The sequence below is a fragment of the Nerophis ophidion genome, linkage group LG27 (assembly GCF_033978795.1).
Source record: "Nerophis ophidion isolate RoL-2023_Sa linkage group LG27, RoL_Noph_v1.0, whole genome shotgun sequence".
NCBI classification, from domain to species: domain Eukaryota; kingdom Metazoa; phylum Chordata; class Actinopteri; order Syngnathiformes; family Syngnathidae; genus Nerophis; species Nerophis ophidion.
The window spans coordinates 11,612,978-11,624,164 of NC_084637.1; the positions used below are offsets into that span (position 1 = coordinate 11,612,978).

Sequence of the window (11,187 nt, forward strand, 5' to 3'; positions counted from 1 at the left end):
GGTGCTGTTGAAAAATGGGTTTGGCTTTGCATAGTAGATGTAGCGACCAACTGTAGTTACTGACGGTGGTTTTATGAAGTGTTCCTGAGCCCATGTGGTGATATCCATTACACACTGATTTCGGTTTTTGATGCAGTACCGCCTGAGGGATCAAAAGTCCGTAATATCATAGCTTACGTGCAGTGATTTCTCCAGATTCTCTGAACCTTTTGATGATTTTACGGACCGTAGATGGTGAAATCCCTAAATTCCTTGCAGTAGCCCGTTGAGAAATGTTGTTCTAAAACTGTTTAACAATTTGCTTACAAATTAGTGACCCTCGCCTCATCCTTGTGAATTACTTAGCATTTCATGGAAGCTGCTTTTATACTCATTCATGGCACCCACCTGTTCCCAATTAGCCTGCACACCTGTGGGATGTTCCAAATAAGTGTTTGATGAGCATTCCTCAACTTTATCAGTATTTATTGCTACCTTTCCCAACTTCTTTGTCACGTGTTGCTGGCACAAATTCTAAAGTTAATGATTTGCAAAAAAAAAATGTTTATCAGTTTGAACATCAAATATGTTGTCTTCGTAGCATATTCAACTGAATATGGGTTGAAAATGATTTGCAAATCATTGCATTCTGTTTATATTTTACATCTAACACATTTTCCCAACTCATATGGAAACGGGGTTTGTAATACAAGTATGCACTGTGATTCCTGCTGATATCGGGTTAATATAATAATTAGCCAATATTTAAGGCTCCTATATTGGAATCGAAAAAGTTTTTTTCGGGACACTCCTAATATTTATGCAAACTTACTCCAGCTTTCTGCAGTAGGTGACAAATCAAAATTATTAAATTAGTCTTATCAACATTTAAGCATTTTGCTCATTTTTGTCTCGTTGTAATGTACTGTCTGAGTATTTTATTATAGGAACAAGCCGGACTTTGCACATCTACAATAAAATGTTCATGCTTATCAGCAAATACAATGCTAACCTATCAAATTAGTGTTTATCGGTTGTTTGTTCACTTAAACAGTCTGCAGCAGTGATTCTCAAATGGTGTTACATCTAGTGCACAGGTATCAAAATCAAAGCCCGGGGGCCAGATCTGGCCCGCAAACACCTGGAAATGATGTGTCAATAAAGTACTTTAATATTTTCCCACTAAATAGAACTGATTTTTTTTCATTTTGACAGAAAAAATATATTTTTACTGCTTGAAATTGCATACCTTTTAATTTTAAATAGTATCCAATATTGCAACAAATATTAAAGTATATTATCACACTTTAAAAACATGTTTTTTTCTCAATAAAAATACTTAACTTTACAGCAAGCTACCCATCAAATTAATACAAATGACAATACATTTTACGTTGTTCTTTACAGAAGTGGTTCTCAACCTTTTTTCAGTGATGTACCCCCTGTGAACATTTTTTTTAAGTCAAGTACCCCCTAATCAGACCAAAGCATTTTTGGTTGAAAAAAAGAGATAAAGAAGTAAAATACAGCACTATGTCATCAGATTCTGATTTATTAAATTGTATGAAATTTTGCTCATTTTGTATTTGAACTATTTGGAAAAAAAGATATAAAAATAACTAAAAACTTGTTGAAAAATTAACAAGAGATTCGGTTACAAATAAAGATTTCTACTCATAGAAGTAATCATCAACTTAAAGTGCCCTCTTTGGGGATTGTAATAGAGATCCATCTGGATTCATGAACTTCATTCTAAACATTTCTTCACAAAAAAAGAAATCTTTAACATCAATATTTATGGAACATGTCCACAAAAAAATCTAGCTATCAACACTGAATATTGCATTGTTGTATTTCTTTTCACAGTTGATTAACTTACATTCATATTTTGTTGAAGTATTATTCAATAAATATATTTAGAAAGGATTTTTGACTTGCTATTTTTAGAATTAAAAAAAAAAAATCTCAAGTACCCTCATTTGAGAACCACTGCTTTACAGCATATTACTGTAAATTGAAACAAACTACTACTGTTTTTTGCGTTAAAATTCTGCTGACCGAGCTTGCCAGGTTTTTGACATTGTTTTTTTTTCACTGCAAAAAAAACAACTGTTGTTTTTAACGGTGTATTATTGTAAATAGAAAGACGGTACATTTGTTTTTACGGTAGAAAAACTGGCAGCTATAAATTGCCAGAATAACATTTTTTTTTTACTGTTTTTGCATGAACCATATAATGTTGTAAAAAACAATGTAACTTTAACAGTAAAAGTCTTGAAACTAAGCTGCCAACTTTTTCCGTAAAAATCCCAAATGATGTTACATCAAGTGCACAGGTGTCAAACTCAAGGCCCGGGGGCCAGATTTGGCCCGCGACATCATTCTATCTTACCCGCAAACACCTGGAAATGACGTGTCAATAAAAAACTTTGATATTTTCACACTAAATATAATAGATTTTTTTTCATTTTGATAGAAAAATATGTTTACTGCTTGAAATTGCATACCTTTTAAACTTAAATAGTATCCAATATTGCAACAAATATTACAGTATATATCACCCTTTCAAAACATGTTTTTGTTGAAATAAAATACTTAAATTTACAGCAAAATACCCATCAAATTAATACAAATGACAATACATTTTACGTTGTTCTTTACAGCATATTACTGTAAATTGAAAAAAACTAGTACTGTTTTTTGCGTTAAAATTCTGCTGACTGAGCTGCCAGTTTTTGACAGTTGTTTTTTTTTCACTGCAGGCCAAAAAAAAACCAGTGGTTGTTTTTAACAGTCTATTATTGTAAATAGAAAGACGGCACATTTGTTATTACGGTAGAAAAACTGGCAGCTGAGTTGCCAGAAAAAACAAATGTGTACTGTTTTTCCTTTAACAATATAATGTTGGAAAAAACAGTGTAACTTTAACAGTAAAAGTCTGGAAATGACGTGTCAATAAAAAACTTTGATATTTTCACACTAAATATAATTGATTTTTTTTCATTTTGATAGAAAAAATATGTGTACTGCTTGAAATTGCATACCTTTTAAACTTAAATAGTATCCAATATTGCAACAAATATTACAGTATATATCACCCTTTCAAAACATGTTTTTGTTTAAATAAAATACTTAAATTTACAGCAAAATACCCATCAAATTAGTACAAATGACAATACATTTTACATTGTTCTTTACAGCATATTTCTGTAAATTGAAAAAAAAAACTACTGTATTTTGCGTTGAAATTCTGCTGAGCTGCCAGTTTTTGACATTGTTTTTTTTCACTGCAGGCCAAAAAAAAAACCCAGTTGTTTTTAACGGTGAATTATTGTAAATAGAAAGACGGTACATTTGTTTTTACGGTAGAAAAACTGGCAGCTGGGTAGCCAGAATAATAATTAAAAAAAAAACGTGTACTGTTTTTCCATTAACAATATAATGTAAAAACAAATGTAACTTTAACAGTAAAAGTCTGGCAATTAAAGGCCTACTGATAGTTTATATATCAATGATGAAATATTAACATTGCAACACATGCCAATACGGCCTTTTAAATTTAATAAATTGCAATTTTAAATTTCCTGCGAAGTATCCTGTTGAAAACGTCGGTATGTTGGTGCGTGCTTGTGACGTCTCGGATTGTAGCGGACATTTTTTTTTCAGCCCGATCCAAGCTATAAGTAGTTTGCTTTAATCGCATAATTACACAGTATTCTGGACATGTGTTGCTGAATCTTTTGCAATTTGTTCAATTAATAATGGAGACGTCAAAGAAGAAAGATGTAGGTGGGATGCAGCTGTCTTCAGCAACACAAACACAGCCGGTGTTTCCTTGTTTACATTCCCCAAGATGAAGCTTTACTATGGAACAGAGCAGTCAAGCGAACATAGTTCCCGACCACATGTCAACCGGCAGGTTTCGGTGAGAAAATTGTGTTAATAAGTCGGCTCTTACCTTAGACATGAGCGGAGCTTGTGTCTTTTTGCAGCTGCGGACTCTCTTACCTCCTCCCACCGGAGACACTGGCGGTCACCACACCCCTCCGACTTTCAGGGACCATATAATCTCACTAAAACACTAGTAACACAACAAGCAGATAAGGGATTTTCCAGAATTATCCTAGTAAATGTGTCTAATAACATCTGAATCGCTCCCACTGCCCGCGCTTTTTTTTTCTTTTTTTTTTTTTCTAGTCCTTCACTCTCACTATCCTCATCCACGAATCTTTCATCCTCGCTCAAATTAATGGGGAAATCGTCGCTTTCTCGGTCCTAATCCCTCTCGCTGCTGTTGGCTATGATTGTAAACAATGTGAGGATGTGAGGAGGTCCACAACCCGTGACGTCACGCGCACATCGTCTGCTACTTCCGGTACAGGCAAGGCTTTTTTATTAGCGACCAAAAGTTGCGAACTTTATCATCGATGTTCTCTACTAAATCCTTTCAGCAAAAATATGGCAATATCGCAATATGATCAAGTATGACACATAGAAGGGACCTGCTATCCCCGTTTAAATAAGAAAATCTCATTTCAGTAGGCCTTTAAGCTGCCAGCTATTTCCATAAAAAACAAAACAGCGGTACTGTTTTTATATTTACCATAAAGTGTTGTAAAAAACAACAACAAAAAAACACTTTTACAGTACAATTCTGGAAATGTCAAGTTTTTACTGTAAAATCAACTGTCTATTTAAAACAATTTATATCATTAATAATGAAATCCAGATGCAAATTCATCATGTGAAAACCAGTTTGACATCCCTGATTTAGTGGTACCCCAAAAAATTACTCAATCAAATATTCTAACATTGTTACTGTAGAAACTGTTATAATACAGTGGCTAAATATACAGTATTAAATACCGTATTTCCTTGAATTGCCGCAGGGCATATAGTATGTGCCTGCCTTGAATAACTGCTGGGTCAAACTCGCTTCGCAAAATAATTAGCGCATACTTAGTATTACCGCCTGGTCAAACTCGTGACGTCACGAGTGACACTTCCCCTGTCATCATTTTCATAATGGAGGAGGCTGATTTCAATACCGGTAATTTGAAATCGCATAAAGGGAAGAAGATTAAGAGCTATTCAGTAGGATTTAAGGTCCAAGCTTACATCAAACTCAATTTTTTACTGCATGCCTTTGTTAAGTGCCGGAGTGAGAAGAGGTTTTAAAATAATTAGCGCATGCTTACTTTTAGTGCATGCCTTTGGTAAGTGCCGGAGTGAGAAGAGGTTTTAAAATAATTAGCACATACCGGTAATTTGAAATTGCATAAAGGGAAGAAGATTAAGAGCTATTCAGTAGGATTTAAGGTCCAAGCTTACACCACACTCAATTTTTTACTGCATGCCTTTGGTAAGTGCCGGAGTGAGAAGAGGTTTTAAAATAATTAGCGCATACCGGTAATTTGAAATCGCATAAAGGGAAGAAGATTAAGAGCTATTCAGTAGGATTTAAGGTCCAAGCTTGCATCACACTCAAATTTTTACTGCATGCCTTTGGTATGTGCCGGAATGAGAAGAGGTTTTAAAAAAATTTGCGCATACCGGTAATTTGAAATCGCATAAAGGGGAGAAGATTAAGAGCTATTCAGTAGGATTTAAGGTCCAAGCTTACATCACACTCAAATTTTTACTGCATGCCTTTGGTATGTGCCGGAGTGAGAAGAGGTTTTAAAATAATTAGCGCAAACCGCTAATTTGAAATCGCATAAAGGGAAGAAGATTAAGAGCTATTCAGTAGGATTTAAGGTCCAAGCTTACATCACACTCAAATTTTTACTGCATGCCTTTGGTATGTGCCGGAATGAGAAGAGGTTTTAAAAAAATTTGCGCATACCGGTAATTTGAAATCGCATAAAGGGGAGAAGATTAAGAGCTATTCAGTAGGATTTAAGGTCCAAGCTTACACCACACTCAAATTTTTACTGCATGCCTTTGGTAAGTGCCGGAGTGAGAAGAGGTTTTAAAATAATTAGCGCATGCTTACTTTTACCACATGCCTTTGGTAAGTGCCGGAGTGAGAAGAGGCTTTAAAATAATTAGCGCAAACCACTAATTTGAAATCGCATAAAGGGAAGAAGATTAAGAGCTATTCAGTAGGATTTAAGGTCCAAGCTTACACCACACTCAATTTTTTACTGCATGCCTTTGGTAAGTGCCGGAATGAGAAGAGGTTTTTAAAATAATTAGCACATACCGGTAATTTGAAATTGCATACAGGGAAGAAGATTAAGAGCTATTCAGTAGGATTCAAGGTCCAAGCTTACATCACACTCAAATTTTTACTGCATGCCTTTGGTAAGTGCCGGAGTGAGAAGAGGTTTTAAAATAATTAGCGCATGCTTACTTTTAGTGCATGCCTTTGGTAAGTGCCAGAGTGAGAAGAGGTTTTAAAATAATTAGCACATACCGGTAATTTGAAATCGCATAAAGGGAAGAAGATTAAGAGCTATTCAGTAGGATTTAAGGTCCAAGCTTACACCACACTCAAATTTTTACTGCATTCCTTTGGTAAATGCCGGAGTGAGAAAAGGTTTTAAAATAATTAGCGCATACCGGTAATTTGAGATCGCATAAAGGAAAGAAGATTAAGAGCTATTCAGTAGGATTTAAGGTCCAAGCTTACATCACATTCAATTTTTTACTGCATGCCTCTGGTAAGTGCTGGAGTGAGAAGAGGTTTTAAAATAATTAGCGCATGCTTACTTTTACCACATGCCTTTGGTAAGTGCCGGAGTGAGAAGAGGTTTTAAAAATAATTAGCGCATACCGGTAATTTGAAATCGCATAAAGGGAAGAAGATTAAGAGCTATTCAGTAGGATTTAAGGTCCAAGCTTACACCACACTCAAATATTTACTGCATGCCTTTGGTAAGTGCCGGAGTGAGAAGAGGTTTTAAAATAATTAGCACATACCGGTAATTTGAAATTGCATAAAGGGAAGAAGATTAAGAGCTATTCAGTAGGATTTAAGGTCCCAGCTTACATCACACTCAAATTTTTAATGCATGCCTTTGGTAAGTGCCGGAGTGAGAAGAGGTTTTATAATAATTAGCGCATGCTTACTTTTACCACATGCCTTTGGTAAGCGCATGAGTGAGAAGAGGTTTTAAATTAATTAGCGCCCCGGCGGCAATTCAAGGAAATACGATATACTTAATTATTTAGGTGCTGCTCATTGTGGTGGCACTTGGAGAGCCAAGCACCAGTCGTCCATGACTTAAGTGCGACGATTTTTGTAGACGAGCCCATGACGGCCATGGCAGTCGTAGTTGTCATGGTGATGCAGCGAGGGCCAGTCCGGCTGATAGGTGGTGGTGCTGTACACAAAAGCCTGCGTGATGCTGCCCGGCGCCCACATCTCCTTGTCGTCCGCCCGGCCCAGCCATTCCTCCACCGCCAGCGTGACCTGACTTCGCTGATACATGGCGGGCGTGTCTTCGAAGTCGTCCAGGAAGGTCAGAAACGGCTCGTCCACTTTGTAGATCTCGCCGTGAACCCTGTGACCCTGACCTGGGATGTTGAGGAGGAAAGGGATGTTGTACTCCGTGGCGATCACTAGGGGGAACTTCTGAGTGGTGACGGCTGAGGCCAGCAACTGCGCATGTCCAATGCCTTTGTTAGTCATGTGACGGTGGTTAGGCTGTCCCCTCTTTAAGGTGCCGTAGACGAAGACATGCGTCATGATGATGCAAGAAGGGGAAACTTTCTGCAAGGACGAAAAATACACGCGGAGCAAACGTTCTTCATGTATTCTTTAACTTCGGCAACCTGAAGTGTTTTAAGTGAGACAATTAGCTTAATGAGACACACAAAGTACTGCTTACCTGAAGTGAATGGAAAAAATGTTGGCTCGTCTTGCCGACTGCAGAGGACAGCATGCGCATGCGCAGTACAACACGGGCTAAACCTGCACGTAGGGTAGGGCGATACGGATATTGGTATCAATTCGATACCGAGGCCATAGACCACAATTGCTGATAGTGATAACACTTTTTATAAAGGTACTTGAGTAATTAATTTTTTCATTTGTTGATTGTTATTATAATGTAGATAAAACGCAATATGTATTTATATATATATAGATAAATATATGCTTTTATATTTATTTATATACCGTATTTCCTTGAATTGCACTAAATCATTTAAAACCTTCTCACTCCTGCACTTGCCAAAGGCATGCAGTAAAAGTAAGCATGCGCTAATTATTGTAAAACCTCTTCTCACTCTGGCACTTACCAAAGGTATGCAGTCAAAATTTGAGTGTGGTGTAAGCTTGGACCTTAAATCCTAATGAATAGCTTGTAATCTTCTTCCCTTTATGCGATTTCAAATTACCGGTATTGAAATCAGCCTCCACCATTTTGAAAATGATGACAGGGGAAGTGTCACTCGTGACGTCACGAGTTTGACCAGGCGGTGATACTAAGCATGCTCTAATTATTTTGAGAAGCGACTTTTATGTGTGTATGGGGTATGTGTTGGGTTGCTGTTCTTGGAAGTGGGTGGGAAAAAAAAGGGGAAAATGTGTTTACTGTTTTATTGTACATTGTAATACCTGTCAAATTCAATAAAAACATTTAGTAAAAAGAAAACAACTTAAAACTGATACAAAAAGTGGTTCTCAGAATGTTTAGTATACTTTGATATTTCATAAATATATAATTTTTAAAATGATTGGTAAGCACTAATAAAGTTTTATTGTACATTGTAATACCTGTCAAATTCAATAAAAACATTTATTTAAAAAAACAACAACTTAAAACTGATACAAAAAGTGGTTTTCAGAATGTTTAGTATACTTTGATATTTCATAAATATATCATTTTTTAAATGATTGGTAAGCACTAATACTGTTTTATTGTACATTGTAATACCTGTCAAATTCAATAAAAACATTTATTAAAAAAAAACAACTTAAAACTTATACAAAATGTGGTTCTCAGAATATTTAGTATACTTTCATATTTCAAAAATATATCATTTTAAAAATGATTGGTAAGCACTAATGCTGTTTTATTGTACTTTGTAATACCTGTCAAATTCAATAAAAACATTTATTTAAAAAACAACAACTTAAAACTGATACAAAAAGTGATTCTCAGAATGTTTAGTATACTTTGATATTTCATACATATATTATTTTTAAAATGATTGGTAAGCACTAATACTGTTTTATTGTACATTGTAATACCTGTCAAATTCAATAAAAACATTTATTTAAAAAAACAACTTAAAACTGATACAAAAAGTGGTTTTCAGAATGTTTAGTATACTTTGATATTTCATAAATATATCATTTTTAAAGTCATTGGTAAGGACTAATACTGTTTTATTGTACATTGTAATACCTGTCAAATTCAATAAAAACATGTATTTAAAAAAAACAACTTAAAACTGATACAAAAAGTGGTTTTCAGAATGTTTAGTATACTTTGATATTTCATAAATATATCATTTTTAAATGATTGGTAAGCACTAATACTGTTTTATTGTACATTGTAATACCTGTCAAATTCAATAAAAACATTTATTTAAAAAACAACTTAAAACTGATACAAAATGTGGTTCTCAGAATGTTTAGTATACTTTGATATTTCATAAATATATCATTTTTAAAATGATTGGTAAGCACTAATACTGTTTTATTGTCCATTGTAATACCTGTCAAATTCAATAAAAACATATATTTAAAAAAACAACTTAAAACTGATACAAAAAGTGGTTTTCAGAATGTTTAGTATACTTTGATATTTCATAAATATATCATTTTTTAAATGATTGGTAAGCACTAATACTGTTTTATTGTACATTGTAATACCTGTCAAATTCAATAAAAACATGTATTTAAAAAAAAACAACTTAAAACTGATACAAAAAGTGGTTTTCAGAATGTTTAGTATACTTTGATATTTCATAAATATATCATTTTTTAAATGATTGGTAAGCACTAATACTGTTTTATTGTACATTGTAATACCTGTCAAATTCAATAAAAACATTTATTAAAAAAAAACAAACTTAAAACTGATACAAAAAGTGGTTCTCAGAATGTTTAGTATATTTTCTTATTTCATACATATATCATTTTTAAAATGATTGGTAAGCACTAATACTGTTTTATTGTACATTGTAATACCTGTCAAATTCAATAAAAACATTTATTAAAAAAAACAAGAACTTAAAACTGATACAAGAAGCGGTTCTCAGAATGTTTAGTATACTTTGATATTTCAATATCATTTTTAAAATGATTGGTAAGCACTAATGCTGTTTTATTGTACTTTGTAATACCTGTCAAATTCAATAAAAACATTTATTTAAAAAACAACAACTTAAAACTGATACAAAAAGTGGTTCTCAGAATGTTTAGTATACTTTGATAGTTCATACATATATCATTTTTAAAATGATTGGTAAGCACTAATACTGTTTTATTGTACATTGTATTACCTGTCAAATTCAATAAAAACATTTATTTTATAAAAACTACTTAAAACTGATACAAAAAGTGGTTCTCAGAATGTTTGGTATACTTTGATATTTCATAAATATATCCATCCATCCATTTTCTACCGCTTATTCCCTTTCGGGGTCGCGGGGGGTGCTGGCGCCTATCTAAGCTACAATCGGGCAGAAGGCGGGGTACACCCTGGACAAGTCGTAAATATATCATTTTTTTAAATGATTGGTAAGCACTAATACTGTTTTATTGTACATTGTAATACCTGTCAAATTCAATAAAAACATTTATTTAAAAAAAACAACTTAAAACTGATACAAAAAGTGGTTTTCAGAATGTTTAGTATACTTTGATATTTCATAAATATATAATTTTTTAAATGATTGGTAAGCACTAATACTGTTTTATTGTACATTGTAATACCTGACAAATTCAATAAAAACATTTATTTAAAAAAAAACAACTTAAAACTGATACAAAAAGTTGTTCTCAGAATGTTTAGTATATTTTCTTATTTCATACATATATCATTTTTAAAATGATTTTTAAGCACTAATACTGTTTTATTGTACATTGTAATACCTGTCAAATTCAATAAAAACATTTATTAAAAAAAACAAGAACTTAAAACTGATACAAAAAGCGGTTCTCAGAATGTTTAGTATACTTTGATATTTCAACATCATTTTTAAAATGATTGGTAAGCACTAATGCTGTTTTATTGTACTTTGTAATAC

General features: G+C 33.5%; 1 protein-coding gene across 1 annotated transcript; it reads right to left on the bottom strand.

Moving 5' to 3' along the window:
* Positions 1 to 4,631: 4,631 nt before the first annotated feature.
* LOC133544173 (gamma-glutamylaminecyclotransferase-like) lies at positions 4,632 to 7,892 on the bottom strand. Its single transcript, XM_061889277.1, has 2 exons — positions 7,815 to 7,892; positions 4,632 to 7,696 (listed from the first exon to the last, which is right to left on the bottom strand). The coding sequence occupies exons 1-2, from the start codon at positions 7,872 to 7,874 to the stop codon at positions 7,208 to 7,210; spliced, it is 549 nt and encodes a 182-aa protein (XP_061745261.1). The 5' UTR covers positions 7,875 to 7,892; the 3' UTR covers positions 4,632 to 7,207.
* Positions 7,893 to 11,187: the final 3,295 nt, after the last annotated feature.